Source organism: Ictalurus furcatus, chromosome 6 (assembly GCF_023375685.1).
Source record: "Ictalurus furcatus strain D&B chromosome 6, Billie_1.0, whole genome shotgun sequence".
Lineage (NCBI taxonomy): Eukaryota > Metazoa > Chordata > Actinopteri > Siluriformes > Ictaluridae > Ictalurus > Ictalurus furcatus.
The window spans coordinates 7,267,398-7,291,687 of record NC_071260.1 but is presented as its reverse complement, the minus strand read 5'-3'; the positions used below and the strand labels follow the sequence as shown (position 1 = coordinate 7,291,687).

The 24,290-nt window shown below is 37.8% G+C and overlaps 1 protein-coding gene across 1 annotated transcript in view; it reads right to left on the bottom strand.

Annotated features, from left to right (window-relative positions):
- zmp:0000000936 (interleukin-1 receptor-like 2) overlaps nucleotides 1-23,900 on the bottom strand; it is a 34,229-nt gene extending 10,329 nt beyond the window's left edge. Inside the window, exons 1-7 of the mRNA XM_053626387.1 lie at nucleotides 23,214-23,900; nucleotides 8,045-8,131; nucleotides 7,614-7,866; nucleotides 5,340-5,520; nucleotides 4,466-4,631; nucleotides 2,686-2,748; nucleotides 2,445-2,577 (exon numbers count right to left, since the gene is read on the bottom strand). Of these exons, the coding sequence (XP_053482362.1) occupies nucleotides 2,445-2,577; nucleotides 2,686-2,748; nucleotides 4,466-4,631; nucleotides 5,340-5,520; nucleotides 7,614-7,866; nucleotides 8,045-8,129 (881 nt within the window). The 5' untranslated portion in view covers nucleotides 8,130-8,131; nucleotides 23,214-23,900. The remainder of the gene's footprint in view (nucleotides 1-2,444; nucleotides 2,578-2,685; nucleotides 2,749-4,465; nucleotides 4,632-5,339; nucleotides 5,521-7,613; nucleotides 7,867-8,044; nucleotides 8,132-23,213) is intronic.
- Nucleotides 23,901-24,290: the final 390 nt, after the last annotated feature.

Here is a 24,290-nt window from a genome sequence, read left to right as displayed (position 1 = left end):
TCACAGCCTTTGCTCAATACTTTGTTGAAGCACCTTTGGCAACAATTACAGCCTCAAGTCTTTTCGAGTATGATGCTACAAGCTTTGCACACCTATTTTTGGGCAGTTTCCCCCATTCTTCTTTGCAGGACCTCTCAAGCTCCATCAGGTTGGATGGGGAGCATCAGTGCACAGCCATTTTCAGATCTCTCCAGAGATGTTCAATCGGGTTCAAGTCTGGGCTCTGGCTGGGCCACTCAAGGACATTCACAGAGTTGTCCTGTAGCCACTCCTTTGTTATCTTGGCTGTGTGCTTAGGGTCGTTGTCCTGTTGGAAGATGAACCTTCGCCCCAGTCCGAGGTCCAGAGCGCTCTGGAGCAGGTTTTCATCAAGGATGTCTCTGAACATTGCTGCATTCATCTTTCCCTCGATCCTGACTAGTCTCCCAGTTCCTGCCGCTGAAAAACATCCCCACAGCATGATGCTGCCACCAACATGCTTCACTGTAGGGATGGTATTGGCCAGGTGATGAGTGGTGCCAGGTTTCCTCCAGACATGACGCTTGCCAATCAGGCCAAAGAGTTAAATCTTTGTCTTGGTCTTGGTCTAAGAGTCCTTCAGGTGTCTTTTTTGAAAACTCCAGGCAGGCTGTCATGTGCCATTTACTGAGGAGTGGCTTCCGTCTGGCCACTCTACCATACAGGCCTGATTGGTGGAGTGCTGCAGAGATGGTTGTTCTTCTGGAAGGTTCTCCTCTCTCGACAGAGATACACTGGAGCTCTGTCAGAGTGACCATCGGGTTTTTGGTCACCTCCCTGTCTAAGGCCCTTCTCCCCCGATTGCTCAGTTTGGCCGGGCAGCCAGCTCTAGGAAGAGTCCTGCTGGTTCCAAACTTCTTACATTTATGGATGATGGAGGTCACTATGCTCATTGGGACCTTCAATGCTGCAGAAATGTTTCTGTACCCTTCCCCAGATCTGTGCCTCGATACAATCCTGTCTCGGAGGTCTACAGACAATTCCTTGGACTTCATAGCTTGGTTTGTGCTCTGACATGCATTGTTAACTGTGGGACCTTATATAGACAGGTGTGTGCCTTTCCAAATCATGTCCAGTCAACTGAATTTTCCACAGGTGGACTCAAATCAAGTTGTAGAAACATCTCAAGGATGATCAGTGGAGACAGGATGCACCTGAGCACAATTTTGAGTGAATACTTATGTACATGTGCTTTTTTTTGTTTTTTTTATTTTTAATAAATTTGCAAAGATTTCAAACAAATTTCTTTCATGTTGTCATTATGGGGTATTGTTTGTAGAATTTTGAGGAAAATAAAGAATTGAATCCATTTTGGAATAAGGCTGTAACTTAACAAAATTTGGAAAAAGTGAAGCGCTGTGAATATTTTCCAGATGCACTGTATATACACACACACAAACACACAGTTCTCATGGTTTCTACTTGATCAACAACCTTTCACCATCGTTTCCTCTTGAGCAGCAAGAGAAAAGGAAATGTGTAAAGAATTGTTTACGCAGTGGAAAAAAAGCAGTGCTACAGCACTGCTTGTTTCCCCTGCGCTATTTGTGTGATATATATTTTTTGTGAAGCGTTTTTTTTTTTTTTTTTTGTGAAAAGCTGAGATTCCTGATCATACGTGTCCACAAAAAAATGAGTGCCGTATTAATACAAAATATTTTGTGCACTCAATTGTAGCAGAGGGAGAGCCTGTGAGAGAGCAGCAGGAAACCTCCAAAACATTATTATTTTTATGGTATAAATTCAAATTAAATCCAAAAGCTATCTCCTTGATTTTGAGTCCAGCACCTTGGAAATGTGCTGCTCTATCAATATTTTAAAAATGTTAACAAGCCTTCAACACCTGTGGTGGAGTCACTGACAAAAAATGATGTACTGTTAAAGCTCATGTTCACTAAATAGCAACAGAACAACTCTTAAGCTCTTTTGATCAAAAAGTAACTAACATTTACTGAAAATTCCCAACTGTATCTAATAACCGATATGAATTCAATGTTTGTAGAAAAAGACAAAAAAAAAACTTCCTTCGCAATCGTGGGAATGCTCCTGATGGCAGATGGGAGTGTAAGAAAGAGACTGAGGGAATGTGAATCAAACATTTTCTTTTTCAGAGTTACAAACCCTTTTGTGATTTTAAGCCTGAACATCATCTCTGTAGTATAAATAAGTTTAAAGCTGGTTTCCTTCTGGTCATTTCATGCATCTTATATCTAGATTGTATCCTGAGAAGATTTTATTCACATGTGCACGTACACATGTAGATAACAAGATCAAATTGCTACATCACATCATGTGTTAACGTGTGAAGCAGCTCATTACATGCTGTTCCTCCTCTTCAGGGTTTTGTTGCAACTCTAGTTTCACGCTAGCAAAAGCAACAGCATGACCTTTGAATTACGACTGTCTGAAAGCTACGTGAAACTCACATTTGAGGTCCCTGGTGGATGCGTTCGGAGGTGTTTGGGGAGACGTACGTGCCCTTAAACACCCAGACTACCACCGTCATATGAACCCCTTTGACAGGTACAAACACACGACATGTCTTGTTAACCGGAGAACCTGCTCACACACATACAAACAAACAAACAAACAAACAAAAACAGATGATTCTGTATGGTGCTGAATTCTCATTTTGTATTTGATTACTCAGTTTTAAGTGCAACTCACCTGGATATACTTTCATGGTGTTATCAGTGGGCTCGAGCATTTGAGGTCTTTTTGATCTCTTCTCTGAAATAAAAACAAGAGAATAACTGCTACAAACGTAATCAGTGATGGGGTGATGCGATGTGGCTTGATGCTATGCAGAGTTACCAGCCTAGTGTAAGTATTAGGTGTGGCCAATATGACCAAAATATCATACGATTCTGCGATAAGTGACTTAATATTAACTAAGTAACTGATACTTAATATTAACTAAATGTTTGCAAAAAATGTATAAAATCACTGAAAATGCGGACACATAAGAAATGCTGTCACTACATGTATGCACATGTGGTTATTGTTCACTGTACCACAGTGATGTTAAATTTTTAGGGCATACAGCTCTTACAGGAAACTCTTCAACTTGCAAAGTCCTGGGCAATATATGGATAATATTGATATTGTGATAGATAATGTTACAATACACGATATAATTGTCAAATGTTAAAACGCCAGTAACAGCATTTCTTATGTTTCCTCATTTTCAGTGATTTCATAAATTTTTTGCAAACATTTAGTTAACATTAAATAAGTATCAATGATCTGTTAGTAAAACAATACTGTATGCAGTTATTCTTATAATAATGAAGTTATTCTAATGCAGTTATTCTAATAATAATAATAAATGGACAGTAATTATAATTGATGCACATGTACAGAAGAAAAATGAAGTTTATGTCTGACCACTAGAGGATGCTGCAGAGTCAACATAGAGAAGAGCACGCTGACTGAGTCAGGCTGCTGTCCATTCTCAACTGATCATGACTTCACCCTTCACACACCCTTCCTCTATCATATAAACAAGCGAATTAATAATGGTCAGACTAAGACTAATACTTGACTAAGCAGTGAAAACTTTTCCAGTTTGTCACTCATTTACAGACATGAATTAATACAAATACACAAGCTCTGATTAGCCCTCGACCCTTTACAGTATGGGCCGAGCCATTTTTGACCCAACCTAACTACTCCCGCAACCATAAACAGGTGTATGATGTATGCAAAAAATGATTTTAAAGTCAGTGGAGCTATATTATTTATGTTTTACATCACACGTTTATTTTATTGTGTTTTTTTGTTGTTGTTCATTGTCAAAACACCATGGGCCTGCTTAACATAAAATAATGATTGTAAAAAAATTGCTTAATTGGGTAACGTGCTATAAACATTTATGAATTAGATTTTATTTTTTTTAAATTACATCATGCGAACTATCTTCATGCCCTCTCGACCCCATCAGCTAACAACATTACTCTGGAAATATGGCAGAAACTTTCAATCTAAGACGTTTGTCCAGAGCAGATGTACATTATTTTCCATACTCTGCTGCATTATGCTTGCTCTTTTTGTGTATCATGTACAAGGTAATAGGTTAATCGATCCTAAAAGTGCCTGTTTTGTTTTTTGTTTTTTTAATCTCATGACACTGTCACCACACTTTCCCCATCTGAACAGCACAGTTGTATGCCCAGTCATAATTTTACTGTTTGGCTTATTCAAGATTCTCCCATAACTGCACAGTAGCTGAGAGGTCTACTTAGAAATACAGAGTATCTGAAAATTATCTACAACTTAGTATTAGGGTTAGGGTTAACCAATATTATGTCAGCCAGTAGGTGTAGAGATACTGGGAATTAAATGATCTCAGTTAAGAGTGCAATTAGTTGAGGCTTAACTCAAGTTAACTGTGTAAGTAACCGCAGTGCACGGTGTATATCAGCAACAGTTTCTGTCTGTTTCTCACCGGTTATGCCACACTCAATGGTCTCTGCGACTACTCCGATGATTCCACTGAGGTTAAAGGTCATCCTGCAGGTATAAAATCCAGCATCGTTGGGAGAAACTTGGCGGACGTGGAGCATGAGCTCATTCTCATGAAACCTGGACCCTTCCTGAAGAAGCTCACAGCCCTGAGAGAGGAAGACCAGAGGAAGTGAAGCTCTGAACACACACACACAGGCAACAGACACATTTGACTATATTTATTTAAGATATCAGCACTTTATGATGACATTTTTTGCAGTGATTTTCATAACCTTTCTGGGAAAATGCACTCAGTGTTTAGTTTGAAGATTTGGATTTTCTTTTACTCTTTATTTAGAAATTTTATGTCAATTTTTTTTGTTTTGTTTAAGCATACTGAATTTATGCTTCATGACTGAACTTTGTATGTAAAGCTTTTAAACAGAATTCGAGTGAATCTTTTAAATTACTCTCATTTTTAAAGTAATCAGATTCCAATTCAAACCCTGGTATCACAAAGCATGAAAATCACACACACCCGGCAGCGGAGAAATAATGAGCCGTCCGATAATGAATGTGAATTGAAGAAGTGGAGTTTAAAATTCAATTGAATAGGCTAAAATTGACATTTTATATATTTGATCCAGTGGTTTCAAGTTGAATGTGACTAAACCATAACTTAAATTATTTTAAAATAAGGCATAAAAATTCAGATTTACATTTTTAAAAAATCACATATATTCAAGTCACATATATTCATGATTGAACAATCTGGTCTGTTTCAATTAAAAAAAAATTAATCCAATCTTAGTTAAAATGACCCTTAACTGGAATATGAGTGTATACCCGCCCCCCCACCCCCACCCCACACACACCTTGTACCAGCGTATGGAGTAGCTGTCCACTATTCCGGTGTAGTCACTTAAAGGACACCTCAGGTTGTCGTTCACGTGACTCTGCATATGCTGCAGTGCTGCCTGAGGACGGCGACATGCTCCAAACACCATCTCTTCCACCAGAAGAACCCTCACCTGCTTGTAGCACTGCTCTGGAGTTCTGCTCAAAAAGAAGTGCGAGAAAGCAAAGCATTATTGACTTTTTACTCAAAGTGTCGTTTTGTCCATTGCTCTAGTTTTACACCACTGCATTATTTGTGTATGCGGTTGTCTCATTTAATCCACTGTGATCTCACCACCAAGCTACTACAATGTGTTTATGAGCACATTGTACACTGAATTAAAACTTGCTCACATATAATTCATTTCTTCTTTACTCTTGTCGGTAATTAGCATGTTTTCCAGTTACTGTGCTAGATAATTAGCAAAGCAATATGTGTACATGTCTGAACAAAACAGACCACACAAATCACCCAGAAAGTTCAATTAAATGCCCTTAATAAAACAAATCTGTCCTACATACACACACTCCCCCCTGTGTCTTGTAGGTGTATTGAGAGTTTGGTAGTCCAATCTTATCATTAAAGCAATTAGAAGTTGTACAAATGTACAATTTACTGGAAAAACTAGACTTAATATACTGGTTAAGCATATAGGCTAATGATCTTTAATAATCGCAGTTATGTTGAGCCTCTTAATAATGTAGCTGCCTGTGTTTTATCCAGTATCGAGCACAGTTTAAAAAAGTTTAAAGGTATCATTCTGCAGATAGTGTTGTAATAGACATGACTGTAGTATCAGCTCACTGTGATACACACCTGTACAAGTTTGCATTTGTTAAGATATGCATGCAGCTTGAATTAAAACAAATAGAGACATTAAAGATGGGAATAAAACATAAAGATAAAAGCCATTCATTAAATGCCATCAGTGCACGGTGGCTTAGTGGTTAGCACGTTCGCCTCACACCTCCAGCGTTGGGGGTTTGATTCCCACCGTGGCCCTGTGTGTGCGGAGTTTGCATGTTCTCCCTGTGCTGTGGGGGTTCCCTCTGGGTACTCCGGTTTCCTCCCCCAGTACAAAGACATGCATGGTCGGCCGATTGGCATGTCCGAAGTGTGCGTAGTGTATGAATGGGTGTGTAAATGTGTATGTGATTGTGCCCTGCGATGGACTGGCACCCTGTCCAGGGTGTACCCCGCCTCATGCCCTATGCTCCCTGGGATAGGCTCCAGGTTTCCCCGAGACCCTGAAAAGGATTAAGCAGTATAGAAGATGGATGGATGAATGCCATCATCATGCAGTCCTTTACTAACACCATCAGGAGACATGTAAGGTGGAACACAAACATCTGATCAGGAACTAATGCACATCCTTTAGCTGGGGATTGGTAAGAAAATAAACAAAATCCTAGTATAACTGTTGTAAAAGCCAATATTCAAGTATCTGCTTTTTCCCAGTCTTAAAGTAGGCATTACATGGAATTAAATATTACACTGCAATGGCAGTACAGGGGTTACATTGTTTGCTTTATATATATAAAACTAATCAAATATTCAGCGTATAATAGGTTGATACGATCACTTTTAGCCTCCAGTAATCAACATAATCCATCCATCTTCCATACTGCTTATCCTACACAGGGTCACGTGGGAGCTTGAAGCCAATCCCAGGGAACTCTGGGAACATGGCAGGGGACACTCTCGACAGGGTGCCAACCCATCGCTGGGCAAAAATCACACACGCATTCTCACACTACAAACTATTTAGAGCTGCCAATCAGCCTACAGCGCATGTCTTTGACTGGGGGAGGAAACCGGAGTACCTGGAGGAAACCTCCCGGGGAGAACATGCATGCAAACTCCATGCACATAAGGCGGAGGCAGGACTCGAACCTCCAAACTTGGAGGTGTGAGGAAAAGTGCTAACCACTAAGCCACCGTACCCTCCAAATCAACATAATGAAAAAAAGATTTAAAATACAACATAATATAAAAACAAAAAGCAGAGGTGCACACGGTGTCTTTCAATGGAAACGAAATTCATTTTAAAACTCTCATTCTCTTTAAAATGCTAGAATTGTTCTTGTGGTTGAGATACATGCAAAAGAGACACATATTTATAATCAGGGAATTCAGTAGTTTTTAGAATGAAGCAGAACATGTCAACATTTGACAAAGGGTTTTCCCAGGACACAAATGCTTTAAGATGAATAGCATAATAATAAACCGGAACTATACAGTGTTTCCATACCTGACAATACATAAGTAATGGCCCTGGTGTTCCATGGTGATGTTGAGGAACAACAGCGAAGCCCCACGTAGTACAACATGGTTCTCCTGTCCTGAGAACTCCTGGCCAGTCCTCTGGTCATACCACGTCACGTTATAAGGGATGTTTAAATAATTGAAGAGATACTCCTTCACCAATTCACAGTCTAATAACGCTGCCTCATGTGGGACTGCAAACACACGGTCAAACGGTACGCCGTGGTCTATACATAAATCTACACACACACACAGACACACACACACACACACACACAGAAGAAAAATATAGTTTGGCATCAAGGTCGAGCTGCTTTTAAAGAAACTATGACTGAAGTGTTTTAGTCTCTCTTTATGTCACCAAAAGCAACAGTAAGTTAAGCACACACACACACACACACACACACACTGCTTTACCCAGGCCTTCTGTTTCATTCTCTGATGCCACACCAACACTGATGGTCCATGCCAAAGTCAGCAGAGCAATAAATCCCACAGCCATGTCTGAAAGAGACGGAAAAACAAAGAACATCATCTCAACACATCTATAATTTTTTCCATAATGAGTAACACGGCCTGGCTCTGTGCTCAGCATGTCACTGCTCACTGTAAAGCTTAAACTCGGGACAAGAAGCTATCAGAGACCCGTAAATCACATTTGAAGCCACGCCCAGAGAAGGCGTGAGAGAAGCGGCCAATTATTTCTCAAGCAGAAAAAGGAAAAAAATAAATACATTGAAGGATTTCTAATAAATGTATTTGTTTTAGTTTTAATCTATTCCCTTGTAGTCCATTCTTATATAATATGTATTATTGAGTAGATGTATTATTCTATTTCATAAGAAAAGATTAAATGAACCCTTTCATGCATAGTGGTCACTACAGAGGACAGCTATTCAAAAGCCATTTTCTGTCTATTGCAAGGATTTCAATAGAATAAATGCATAACAGCCACTGGAGTGGACGCTTTAATAACTTTTTGAAATGTATGAAAAATGTATGTAAATGTAAAATGAAGGTAAAATTCTTTTTTTTTTTTATGCCTAAAGAAGAGTAAAAACACACAGAGAAAAAATCCTTGATCAGGATTTCATAATTCATGCATGAAATGGTACTTAGTGCTTTTTTAACCTTAGCGGTTCTACAAAGCGCTTTACACTGTGTCTCATTCACTCATTCACACACACATTCAAACACCAATGGTAGCAGAGCTGCCATGTAAGGCACTATCCTGCCATCAGGAGCAACTTGGGGTTCAGTGTCTTGTCCAAGGACATTTCGGCATGTGGAGTCGAACCGGGAATTGAACCGCCAAACCTACGATTAGTGGACAACCCGCTTCACCACTTGAGCCACAAGTTCTTGGTACTGCACTCAGATGTTACTCAACTCCACCTTACTGTAATTTTCCTCTCATTTTTGGCAAAGTTTGTACTAATGCACTAATGCTGTGTTGCTTGGAATACAAACAGGAGGAGGGGAAGTGAGTAAGGATGCTTCACTGACCCTACATTCCTTATCTTAATGTGTCATTCTATCAACCACAAGTTCTTGCTTTATATGATATCCCTACAGACCTGCTCATACAGTACTGAAAAAAGCACTATACTGCAGTACTGCAGTGTAGGAACAGTAATGTAGGTAAAAACAGCACGTTGCACGTGTTTAGATTAAACAACACCACAATATTACAAAACAAACCTTAGTTTTGGCATGTAGGAAAGTTACCTCATAAACTATAAAAATAAATAAATAAATAAATAAATAAAAACAACGAACTAACGGACTTGTCTGTCAATAATCACTAATCTATCTTAAGTAAATAGATTTAGTTAGTTAGATAATAGCAAAACAATTTACCAGCAAAAAAATGATGAATCGGATATCAGAGAAAACATATCGGATACTGCATTCTGTAACAAATGGTAAAGCTTGGAATTGGATTTTGGAAAATATATATATTTCTGGAACTGGGAATGTTCACATATAAAGAGACTACACTGTTATTTCTTGATTGTGATTGATTTTATTATATTTATACTTTATATTGTATATTGAATATTGTTTTCTACACTAAATCCTATTAGCCACAAGGAAGAGAAAATAAAGATGCCCGCCTGTTTATGAAGTGAATACTGTTTCAATACTGTTTTACTGAAGAGTCAGTTTCAGCTGATGCTTAATTAATAGTTTTAATTGCACATTCCAGTCAGATTCTACTGACACAGAGTTCTACAGCGTATAGACACTCACAAACCCAAACGGAACTTGACTTTTTCCTCAATATATTTTCTCTTTGGACATCAGGAGAACAGATATGAGGATTTAATTCAATGGAAAGCTTTCCCTGCTAAAAAAACAAACAAACAAACAAACAAACAAAAAAACAACAGAAACGATCACAGAAATTATAATGGTTTCCTCTACAAAAACCATTACAAACTATCACCCAACCATTAAAACCATTACCATTATTTGTCCTTAATGGTATCCACTAGACATAACATGCCACCAATAGAAGGCAACAAATTACCAGTAGAGACATACAGGGACTGTTACAGTTTCCATTAAAACCATTATAACCATTCCCATACAATTCCTATTATAACCATTCCCATTATAACCACTAAAACCATTACCAATTCTATGAGGGTTTCTATTATTGTTGTTTTTTCAGCAGGGTTGCTTTGCATTAGCTTTGTGAGAAACTATAGCAAAATGTAATAAGGGCTGAAATTCTATGGCAGAAAATATTGTAAGCCTGTATTGAATGAAGGAGACACTATTCACTGGCATCACACTACTTACCATTACTGATACGTCTCACAGTTAGCACTGAAGTCATTTCAGGAAGAGGAACTTACAGCTCATTTAGGTAGCTTGCCACTTTACATGTATTTCTATGACAAGATTTCAGAACTATTTGATACTGCTGACCACTGAATTTGATGCAATGTGTAATGTAATGTGTAATTAAAATGTATGTGTAAATTCAGTGATCTGTGTGAGGCCTGTTTAAGGTTTCAATAAACGGGATGAATGAGATGAGAGAATGGGACGCTAGACCATCACAGGGCATCCTGCACACACATTCACATCTAGGGTGAATTTAGTGTAGCCAATCCACCTACTGGCATAGGCATTGTGGGAGGTTGGAGGAAACCAGAGAACCCAGAGGAAACTCACATGAACAAAGGAAGAACATTCACCAAGACAATAATTCAATCTCAGGATGGAACCAGGGAACCTGGAGCTGTGAGGTGGCAAATAAATAATAAAATGTTTATTTTATTCAATTGTATTATGTAATATCGATCTGTTTTATTACATTTTTGGGGTTATTTATTTATATATTTATTCATTTGATTGTTTGTTTATTGAATTGTTGGGGGGTTTTTTTATAAATATTTTAAATTGAATTATTATTTACTATTTGTATTATTTCTTTTATTTTTAAAAAAAATTTATTTCATATTGCACCATTGCACCACCCAAGCCCATGCAATAGACTATAATATATAATTTTGTTAAGTTTACAATTAATTAGTAATTGATGTTCATACAACAAATGAGGTGATGTGGCCATATGCATCTCAGACCAGCTCCGAATGTGGTTTGAGACCTCAGGACACTTGAGGACATCGTGTTTCTCGCACTCCTTCCTGATTCACTCAGGAGTTGAAATGAGTCAGATGTTCTAATGGAGTTTTGTGAAGTGATTTACAGTTACAGCATTTAGAGCATTTCGGACAGTCACGTGGTGAATCTCTGAATCGGAAACACAGTAAAAAATAAAAAAAAACACAGCCATCTTTTCCACAGACATCCTATCTTCTCTCCCGAGTAATGGTTATTTTAAGAAAACACATTTTTTCCTTTAAAGGCATAGCCTGGTTATGAATAATGGACTCCTGGTTAAAAGTGACAGCATTTCATTAAACAATTCATTAAATTCATCATGTTTACTAAGTAGTAAACACTCTTTGAATTGATTGCTGTTCATGATATAAATGTCCTCAGGTACACAGCAGACTTTGAACCCTGCTGTATGTAAATATTTACTATGAATGATGAGCGTTTCTGCTGCAAAACTCAAAGGTCAAGATGCACCGCTTTGAGAACACACGTAAATGTCAGTTCGCTCGTATTTCATTGGTCTGGGATTAGTCGTGACCATCTGAATTCTGCTTTTTTCCTGACGTCTTTCTTATCTTCCTAAAGATTAATATTTATATTTGGAAACAGAAATATGGATTTAATCATGCAGTCACGTAAGTCAGGTTATATAAGCACAACGTGATAGATGGCAGATTTCTGTCTTCTGGGAACATATTTATGTTTTTAGGCTGGATGCCAAGAGTGTTTCTCTGAAATGCTGCTACACTGAGTCCAGATCCTTCCCTTGTTATTTACTGTTGAGAAGTTTGAAACCACTGGTTTTGTTGTTGTTGTTGTTGTTTTTTGTTTTTTTTGAGGAATTCTTTTGAGGAAATGTTAATGCACTTGTTTTTCCATTTTCCCTAAAAAATTATTTTATCATTTTAGAAAAAAAAAAATGGATGAATCCTGCAACAATCCACATAGGGCAAAAATAACATAAGTTTTGCCATGCGCTTCTTGGTTCACAGATCTGAGCTGAAGAGTAGACATCTCAGTTACAGTACAGTAGAGTTCAGGATGAGTGGTTGATTAAACGATTGATTTTGGAGTTATAACAGAGATGACAGGAAAAATGGGGAGATGTTATGAGAGATAAAATCTGCTCAGAGGATATGAAAAAGCTTTGAGGCAGTTATATAATCAACGAGTGAGCAAACAAGTTACTACATTATCATTACAAGTTATTACATTACATTATATGTGGAAACCAAACGTATCAATGACTTGCTGCTATTAATTATCCTTTGTATACCCTTGTAGCCAAAGAAGATACAAACTGTTGCATTCAGTTGCATTACAAAACACTGTGCCTGCTTTGCATAAGATGATGAAATACATGTGTGTACTTCTCTCAATCATCTCTCATGTTGCACCCTCACATCAAAAGCCTCACAGCAAAATCCAATGAGACACGAAGATCTAGCCAACAAAAACTCAACACAGGCTTTTCGATCCTTTATTTCACAGGCTCACATAGCAACTTCCTGTTTAATCACTGACTACGTTTACATGGACAGCAGTAATCTAATTATTGACCTTACTCTGATTAAGATAATAATGTGATTAAGGTGTTTACATGAGTCGCTTTTAGAATACTCCTGTCATGTTCCCGTTTTACATGTTTTAGAACATAATTAGATTAACAGCCTGCGTCATTACGTCACCGCGCCACACCGTCCGACGTCCCTCCAGAATTTCACGCATCAACATACAGTTCGTCTTCGTTATGGTACAGTATACAGTTTTGGGTGTTTTTATTGAATTTTTTTTATGGACGCTTTAAGTGCAGTTAATTATTTGTCATGCTGTACGTGCTAATAGACAACTGCTTGAAGCGGTGTGTGTGTCCCAAATCACATAATTACCGTCTATATAGTAGCCGAGATACGTGTATTTTTCCACACTACAGGCCTATAGTAGGCAAGTATGCGATTTGGGACGCAGCCGAACTCTCTTGTTTGCCGTAAAACGTAAAACTGCCGTGTGTGATCGTGTCCTGTCGCAAAATGCAGTGAAAACTCTCACACGATGCTCATAATGTGATTAAGGTGTTTACATGTCTGTAATACACGTCCATAATGCGACTAAAACAGGAGTACTCCACCTGTCTTAATTAGATTATTGCTTACTTCGAGTATGACCTTAATTAGATTAAGGTAAGTAAAAATTGCTGTTTACATGGTAGTTTCTTAATTAGAGTATGGTCTTAATCGGATTAAGAGTGGATTATTGTTGTCCACGCAGCTACCATGTCTTCGGTTGCATTTGTTTTGTTGTTACTTGTTCTACTGCAGATAGTCAGCTCAGTAAATGTAAAATGAAGCTTCCACAATATACAAACATTATAAAGATTTTGCTTTTGTAGTTCACATCCAGCAAACAGAAATTCATCTTTAACCACTGTCCATTTATGAGGTTTTTTTTTGTTATGTTGCAGGCCATATTACAAACACGATGTGTGACAACATCATCAGTATTTTGTCCATATTGTGTCATCTTCCATTATCACTAACTGACAAATATCCTAAATGATAAGACATTTTGTTTTAAGACATGCCAAACTGTTTCTTCAGACATTATATAATATATACTACAGTGCTGCTGAATTCTCAGATCTGGTCAGACGGTGATCTGGTTTCTGTTGTAACAGCTCTTTCAAAGGGAATTGTATGGTGGACGGCCCATTAATAATAAGCACATTTAAAACATACTGTTATTTTACACAGAAATATTTATCATCGTTGATGTGGTGAAGCTTTCTTTTAGGAGATGTATATTTAACATTTATGGAAGGAGTCTCCAGTGTCAGCACTTTTCCACCACAGGAAAGTCTTCAGCACATAGGAGCTGGTAACATGACAAGTTGTGGTTTTTTGAGAAAAGCTGATTGTCGTTATTTGTAATCATGGCAAATTGAACTGGTATAAGAGGAATAAACCACTTCAGAAAGTGCTGTTATAGGATAATAATCATCAGGGGGAAACTGTAACTCCTCTTCATCACGCAGGCTAATTGTTGATTACTTTTGTTTTCCTATAATACCACTATGTGTATTCCTTACATAGAAACCTTAAGACTTGGCTGTGAATCCACACTGACCTTACAGCTCTACTTGCCTAAACTAAGAGAAAATTATAGATAATAGATAATTGTAGGATCTTTCTGTACTTTGAGTAAATGTGCATTTATTCATTAAATAATTAATAAAACGATTGAGTACACGTTTTATAAATAGACCTGAAAAAGAGGCTCCTGTAATGAACAAACCGGAAGGATGCAGTATGTAATGTCACAGATCTTACGGTCATTATTCACAGTGTGTAATTTTACATATTTTGTGATTGGGAGACCTCATGTGACTAGTCTTTATCCATAAACAATTTAAAACTACAGTCCCCTCTGAAACTATTGGAACGGTAAGGCCAATTAATTTGTTTTTGATGTAAACTAAAGACATTTGGGTTTGAGATCAAAAGATAAACATGATAAGAGAGTTTAAAATTTTACCTTTTATTTCCTGGTATTTCTATGTAGAGGTGTTAAATGACATAGAAAATGCACATTTATCACATAGCACATGTATCAGACCACCCAATTCGAGCAAGAATATTGGAACACATGACTGACAGGTGTTTCTTGTTACCCAGGTGTATCCTGTTAGATTGATTGTTTAAACAATAAATAGCTCTACTCTTGGTTTCAGCCTTAAGTTTCACCTGTGAAGACTGTATTTGTTGTTAAGAAGGATAAACCAACATGAAGATCAGAGAGCTGACTATGGGAGGAAAGCAAGCCATTTTGAAGCTGAGAAAAAAGGGAAAATCAATCAGAGACATTGCACAAATACTAGGTATAGCAAATACAACAATTTGGAATGTCCTGAAAAAGAAAGAAACCACTGATGTACTAAGCAACAGACACCGAATGGGTTGGCCAAGGAAAACAGCCGATGAAAGAAACATTGTGAAAGCTGTGACGAAAAACCCAAAAACAACAGTCAGTCACATCAGCAACAACCTACATAGGGCAAGGATGCAGGTATCACAATCCACTGTTTGAAGAAGACTTTGAGAGCAGAAATACAGAGGCCATACCACAAGATGCAATCCAGAAAGCTAGAACGGAATTTGCAAAGAAACACAGAGATGAATCACAAAACTTCTGGAATCACGACGAACCTCTACCAAAGTGTTGAAAAGGCCAAAGTGTGGTGAAAGAAAGGATCTGCTCATGAACCATAATATACAAGCTCATGTGTGAAACATAGTGGAGGTAGCGTCATGGCTTGGGCTTGCATGGCTGCTTCTGGAACATTCTCACTAATCTTCATTGATGATGGAACTCATGATGGTAGCAGCAGAATAAATTCAGAAGTTTACAGGAACATTTTGTCTGCCAGTTTACAGAGAAATGCATCCAAATTACAAAACACACTGCTAATACAACAAAGGACTTTATCAGGAGGTTTTAGATTGGCCAAGTCAATCACCAGACCTTAACTCAATTGAGCAGCATCCCGAAGAGGAGACTGAAGGGAGAAACCCCCTGAAACAAACAACAATTGAAAGAAGCTGTGGTAAAAACCTGAAAAAACATAACAAAAGAAGAAACCAACAGTTTGGTGATGTCAATGAGTCACAGGCTTGATACAATTATTACGAGCAAATATTAAGTGTTATTTACTTTAATTTACTTCAAGACTTATCTGTTCGTATAGTTTTGCTCATCTAAAAATTGGGTGGTCTAATACAAAAGGTTCTATGGTTTACATTGTTTAACACATCTAGATATTGATGTTCCAATATTTTCGAAGGGGACTGTATGTCAGTACTTTTTTTTTTAATAATCTGTAATATGAAAAAAAAAAAAACAGTTTAACCAAAGGTTAAAATAACTTATATATTTTTGTGCTGAACAAGCAGTCTGTAATGTAAATGGGGATGTGAGTATCCATCTTATAGTGGAAGTAAATTTGCTTAATTCAGCAAAAAAGTGAGAAGATGAACATGAAAACAGGACCTGAGAACAGGAGAGCAAGACTTGATGTCTTCATTAAAAAAGGAAGTGCTGAAGGAGAACCAAGGTCACAAACAATTTCACCATGAGATTACATATAGAACATATATACAGTCACAAAACCTCTTCCCTGCAGAATGGATGCATTTACTGATGTGGTGCATAAGTTTAAGATTCAGTTGAGAAATTTAGGATACACAGATTTGATTCTGATTCACAAAAGCAAAATATCCTAGACAGCATCATATAAGGATTTAACAATGATGTTGTATCTCAGGGATGAACATTTCAGATTTCAGGAAGTTTCTTTTGGTTCAGATTTTTGCAAACCACATCCGATGTTGCTCATACAGCTTCTGCACATGAGTGTAACGCAATATCAGGGCATGGACTTTTATTTTACATTTGGATTATCAAAGATTATTAATCTAGGCTTGCTCCAAGAACACTGAGTAACATTTATATGATGTGCCACTGGGAATAGAAGGATAATGAGTCACTAGCTGTATTTAAATAAAGACTGAAGACCTACCTTGTCACTAAGCATTTATCTGGAGACTAATTATAGAAAAGTGGGTTCTTTTTTTGCCATACCAACTCATACTTTTCACTAACTTTTCTCTAAAAGGGTTTTAGCTTGATAATATTGTTAGAAATTGACCTATTTGCACAAGCTAGAAGAAATACAAAGCCCTTCTGGATAAGATTGTCTTCTAAAATACTGTAAAAGTACTGTAATTGTAGTTGTTAGACATTAGTTATAAACCATTGTTGCAGTGATGATGAATGCTGAAGTCCCCAATGCTCGTGCCATAAAATCAACCATAAATAATCTGGTAAATTAATTCAGTTGCTAAAACTACAAATTCATTTAAACACACACACACACACACACACACACATATATATATATATATATATATATATATATATATATATATATATATATATATATATATATACAGTGAGGGAAAAAAGCATTTGATCCCCTGCTGATTTTGTATGTTTGCCCACTGACAAAGAAATGATCAGTCTATAATTTTAATGGTAGATGTATTTGAACAGTGAGAGTCAGAATAACAACAAAAAAAATCAGAAAAACGCATGTCAAAAATGTTATAAATTGATTTGCATTTTAATGAGGGAAATATGTATTTGACCCCTCTGCAAAACATGACTTAGTACTTGGTGGCAAAACCCTTGTTGGCAATCACAGAGGTCAGACGTTTCTTGTAGTTGGCCACCAGGTTTGCACACATCTCAGGAGGGGTTTTGTCCCACTCCTCTTTGCAGATCTTCTCCAAGTTATTAAGGTTTCGAGGCTGACGTTTGGCAACTCAAACCTTCAGCTCCCTCCACAGATTTTCTATGGGATTGAAGTCTGGAGACTGGCTAGGCCACTCCAGGACCTTAATGTGCTTCTTCTTGAGCCACTCCTTTGTTGCCTTGGTCGTGTGTTTTGGGTCATTGTCATGCTGGAATACCCATCCATGACACATTTTCAATGCCCTGACTGAGGGAAGGAGGTTCTCACCCAAGATTTGACGGTACATGGCCCCGTCCATCGTCCCTTTGATGCGGTGAAGTTGTCCTGTCCCCTTAGTAGAAAAACACCCCCAAAGCATAATGTTTCCACCTCCATGTTTGACGGTGGGGATGGTGTTCTTGGGGTCATAGGCAGCATTCCTCCTCCTCCAAACACGGCGAGTTGAGTTGATGCCAAAGAGCTCCATTTTGGTCTCATCTGACCACAACACTTTCACCCAGTTGTCCTCTGAATCATTCAGATGTTCATTGGCAAACTTCAGACGGGCATGTATATGTGCTTTCTTGAGCAGGGGGACCTTGCGGGCGCTGCTGGATTTCAGTCCTTCACGGCGTAGTGTGTTACCAATTGTTTTCTTGGTGACTATGGTCCCAGCTGCCTTGAGATCATTGACGAGATCCTCCCGTGTAGTTCTGGGCTGATTCCTCCCTCACTGTTCTCATGATCATTGGAACTCCACGAGGTGAGATCTTGCATGGAGCCCCAGGCCGAGGGAGATTGACAGTTCTTTTGTGTTTCTTCCATTTGCGAATAATCGCACCAACTGTTGTCACCTTCTCACCAAGCTGCTTGGCAATGGTCTTGTAGCCCATTCCAGACTTGTGTAGGTCTACAATCTTGTCCCTGACATCCTTGGAGAGCTCTTTGGTCTTGGCCATGGTGGAGAGTTTGGAATCTGATTGATTGATTGCTTCTGTGGACAGGTGTCTTTTATACAGGTAACAAGCTGAGATTAGGAGAACTCCCTTTAAGAGTGTGCTCCTAATCTCAGCTCGTTACCTGTATAAAAGACACCTGGGAGCCAGAAATCTTTCTGATTGAGAGGGGGTCAAATACTTATTTCCCTCATTAAAATGCAAATCAATTTATAACAATTTTTGACATGCGTTTTTCTGGATTTTCGTGTTGTTATTCTGTCTCTCACTGTTCAAATAAACCTACCATTAAAATTATAGACTGATCATTTCTTTGTCAGTGGGCAAACGTACAAAATCAGCAGGGGATCAAATACTTTTTTCCCTCACTGTATATATATATATATATATATATATATATATATATATATATATATATATATATATATATTCACCAGCAGGAAAATTGTTGATTTAATAAAGGAAATAATGAATAATAACACAAAGACCCTTTTTATCTGCATGTACTGAAATGGGTTTAAATTAGAAATTATTCCAGGCAGACACCCGGATTTCACTTGATCAGTTTCTATCAGTCAAGAAGCAGCTGATGTCCTTTAAGGTCTGTCAGCTTTCGATTGAATCAGTACAAGAAATGTTACAAGCATCTGCAGGAGTGGTTTCATAAGAATCAAGTCTATTGAGTCCATTATACACATTTTCATTTTTATTTCATTTTTCTTCCCTTAGCTTGTTGAAGACTTGAGTAATTTTGAGCAAGTGCCTCTTTAAGGACTGAGACTTTGCATGAAATTATTTTTTTTAAGGTTTATTCTAACCTGATTTGTTATATAATGCTCTTATTTCATCGGGGAATATTAAAATATTATCTAGTTATTTCCTATTTCCTGTTTTCCCATGTCCTCCCTCATCAGATGCACCAGAAATATCACAAACTGCATCTCTGTTTGACTTTCAATATTCATTAGTAAACACTCTCATCCACAGTGACAGTGAAAGTGCAATGAGAGAAAGCAAAGATTAAGATCTCTCAGTGGTCAATTATTTCAAATGGCTTTTTCTTAGCGTTAACAGCAGTTATTAGATGTGTAATGAATATTCTTTAGTTATGATTGATATGGGATAATTTTGGCCTACTGTACATATGTCAGTAAACTGATCCCAAATGCTCTGTGTGGGTCAATAATCCAGACCATAAAAGACCGTACAGAAAAAAACCCAGAGTTCTCCTCGGAGGAACATACAGGATCTTGGCAGTTGTTTACTTTTCCCAAACCACTACTGGGCTTGAGATGCCAGCTGGATCGGATATTCATTTCATTAAATCAGCAGCCCCAAGACTGACAATAAGTGATGTATCCTGAGGACACAGACAAAGCAGCTCAATGATAAACACATATTTTATATAATTTCCACGCTTCCACAAATCACACAACCACTCCTGTTGCAAAACAGCTACCAACCTGTGAAGACTAACACATGCTTCCTCTGAGATATCGAAGCGTATATGCAACCTTAGAGCACCTTATAATTATAAGGTCTCAGTATGGGCACAGAAAACAAGAAGTTTCTAGAACTAAGACGTTATGGCATTAACATAAATAGCAACAAGAGTAGTAGTATAACTAGTAAGTAGTAAAACTAGTGTGGTATAACTGTGGAATATGAAGATTAATCCACCGAAGGATTCTGTACTGCTTGTCCTAGGAAGAGTCAAATGCACTTCACCAAATTTCCCAGAGTCACCTTCCTATGTACAAGAATTAATTACGGACCATGATCAGTCGAGTGGTCTCCTAGGAACTAATGCGGTCTGCAACACACAGTCCTCAAACCAACTTGCAACATCTGAGTCAGTGTACTTAAAAAACACAAGTGTTTCCAGACTCATATTTTAAGGAAAAGGGATATTAATAGTATGAATGTCTGTGATATTGCACAGTATATCATAAAGCAGGTCTAATAACAGAATATTACTTGCCCTGGTGACAACATGTGTGCGTGAGGGACATCTGGTGAATCAGCAACTATTTGTGTACCAACAACGCAGGTATTATATGCAGAAGTTTAAAACAGTAAAATAGTTTGTTTAAAATTAAAACAAACAAAAAAAAGTTTAGAAAAGAAATCTCTTTGAAACAAAATGCAATCATAGGAGTGCATCAGAAGAAGGAGAGCTGGAGAGCTAGAGAGCATTCACTTGTAATGACTCACGACTCAGTGTGTCCAAGTACATGGCGTGATTCATGGTCAAACATCGAGCTGCGTCAGAGTCAGCGAAAATAAAGGCAGCACAATACCAATGTTTATATTAGAGTCCCAGTGAACAGCCAGACATTTCCCAAACCATTCTGAACGAGTGCTCAGTAAATGATCTAATCAGCAGTGTGTGAATTGTTCACAGGGTTTTACTAACCAAAGACAATGAGAAATGTCACTTTCTTTTTTAACAGCTTTCAACACACCTATGAAAAAGAAGATGAATCAGTTTAATCTGTTCTCTTCTTGAACCATGATGCTACAAAAAATAATGCTGACATCAAATTATGTACATAAGCAAATTAGTCATGTTAGTGTTCGCAGTTCTGTCTCAGTGTCTTGGTTAAAACTGCTGATGAGCTAAAATTCTACTAGAAATCCACTGACATTGTCTTTTTCCAAGAATCTATCTAGTTTCTAAACCTGCATGTTTTTAATCTCACACCAACATGGGGAAAACATGTGAAATGACACAGACAGTAACCCGAGTAACCTGAGCTCAGGATCGAAACCAGGACCCTGGAGGTGTGAGGCAGTAATGCTACATGTAATTATTAGATACGATGTCAAAATATCAAGGTTCAGAAACTGAACTTTGCCTCCATAGAAATATGCAGGGAGTAAAGTATGGTCATGATTACCTCAACAAGGAAAGCAGATTCTGTGTTAGCAGTAAATTACTAATCTGTGCTGCACTTCAGTCCTCCACAACTGCACTTGGACAGCTCTGATACTGATTTCGTGTCTTTCCATTTCTGAAGAAATCAGCCAGTTAATGATTGGTTAATAACATGACTCAAGTGTGTTAAATGAGGACTCCTTCAAAGACTGGAGGGTGACACCCCTGATTTACTGTAATACACAACTGTATGTATACTACTATAATACACTGTATGTATAATACTATAATACACAACTGTATGTATAATAGGCCTATTATAATATACTGTATGTACAGTGCCCTCAACTAATATTGGCAACCTTTGTAAATATATGAGCAAAGAAGACTTGTTGAAAAATTGTTTATTTATTATTCAACCTTTTGAACTTTTGTTCAAAACATTCACAAAAATACTCTGCTCTGATGTATATCAAACAATTTGCATGTTATGAATCAACCTGGAATTGGAGGCGTGTCTATACTGTCTCAACGCACTGTGAAGAGGACGGTTCGAGTGGTCAAAAAATTTCCAAGGATCACAGCTGGAGAACTGCAGAAGTTAGTTGCGTCTTGGGGTCAGAAAGTCTCCAAAACTACAATCTGAAGTCACCTATATCACCACAAGTTGTTTGGAATGGTTTCATGAAAAAAGTCTCTACTCTCATACAAAAACAAACTAAAGCATCTTCAGTTTGCCAGACACTACTGGAACTTCAAATGGGATCGATCGGGTTCTCTGGTCAGATGAAACCAAAATAGAACTTTTTGGCTATAAACACCAGAGGTGGTTTTCGCACACACAGAGAGGTAGCCATATGGAAAAGTACCCCATGCCCACGGTTAAATATGGAGGTGGTTCATTAATGTTTTGGGGCTGTTTTTCTGCCAGAGGACCTGCACATTTTGTTAGGATACATGGCATCATGGACTCCATCAAATATCAACAGATATTAAATGAAAACCTGACTGCCTCTGTCAGAAAACTTAAAATGGGCCGTGGTTGGATCTTCCAGCAGGACAATGATCCAAAACATACATCAAAATCAACACAAAAATGTTTTACTGACCACAAAATCAAGGTCCTGCCATGGCCATCCCAGTGACTTGAAACCCATAGAAAACCTGTGGGGTGAACTGAAGAGGAGAGTCCACCAGCATGGACCTTGAAATTTTAAGGATCTGGAGCGATTCTATAGGGAGGAACGGTCTCAGATCCCTCACCATGTATTCTCCAAACTCATCAGGCATTATAGGAAAAGACTCAGAGCTGTTATCTTGGCAAAGGGACGTAGCACAAAGCATTGACTATAAGGGTGCCAAAAATTGTTGCACACCTTTATTTAACAAAAACATTTTTTTTTTTTTTTTTTTTTTGGATAAACCTGTGTTGTGTTTGCAATTGTTTGATATCCATGAAAGCGGAGTATTTTTGTGAATGTTTTGAACAGCCTTCTCTGCTCATATTTACCAAGAGTGCCAATATTAGTGGAGGACACTGTATATAATACACTGTATGTGTAATACTGCACTACACATGGCAGGATTTTTAAAACGTATTTATTTATTATATAGCTTATATGTGTTTACACAGGCTTATCTCAGTACATAATATTCAGGATGATCACAATAACGGGGTATAATAACACATCCCAGTTGTCCTGACATACTTCCTGCGACTACGACTTCCTGTCAGACTTTCACACGCAATACGCCTACACACGCACATGCACACGCGCACACACATACGCACGCACGCGCACGCGAGGGTTAAATCAAACATGGCCTCACCTCTAATGTTCCAGGGGTTTCTCCCGATAGGTTCCGTTCCACGGTTTCAGGAGAGAGAAACTTTCCAAACTGTGTGAGCGTCTTTCGGTTACAGGAGCAGTAACTCGTCCATGAGCACAGCCTGGAGAAGATGTAAACTCTCTGTTTCCAGTGGAAGTCATCTCGCCGACACGCAGTCAGAACTTCTCCATACTCACAGGAACATTTGAGAAACTGGATGTTGCAATTTCCTCTCCGGGGCTGGGAGCTTCTCCTCCTCATCTTGCGCAATGGTCCGGGCTGGGCCACGCTATTTCTGCTTCTCAGTGTCAAGGGATTCAAACAGCAAATAATCAGCACTTTCACTGCACTTTCTTTCTTGAAAATGAATTTTATTTTTTATTTTTTTAGTAAAATATTGTCAGCTCTTGAATGCAATCATGTTTATTTTATTTTATTTATTTATTTTTTTATGATAAATAATTATTTATGAGCCCACTAAAACAGTGATGAGTATGTTCCCCAGATATGGTACTCAAATAACATGTGATGTAAAAATAATAATAATAATAATAATAATAATAATAATGGAAGGAAACCATAAGAACAATTTCCTTTAATTGAAGTTGAATTGCAAAGTCACAGTACACATGTTTACAGTTTTACAACACTACACATTTTAATGGGTTTGATTTTCTGTTAAATACATCTCCCCATCATTACTGTTCATTATTGTCAATGTTCATAAATCATACAAAGGTGCTGAACATTTTAAAACAGTCTGAAATCTGTAAATATTTAGAAATATTAGAACTATAACATGTGATGTAGTTTGTGTCATAGTTTAGTTCATATTTTACTGAATACAATGCTGTATTTCCAAATGTAAACAACAGGAGGAGCACAAAGAATGTCTGACGCAGTCTGTGTTAATATGTCCCTGCTGAAATATCCAGCTTGGTCTGACCCGCTGTCAGGGGATAAAACACAGGCCGAGCTGGTCAAACTGGTAGTCCATCTTTACCAGGGGGCAAATTATTTTCTTAAGACTTGACTATATTGATATAAATGTTTGCCAAAAAATGTTCAACAATTTTT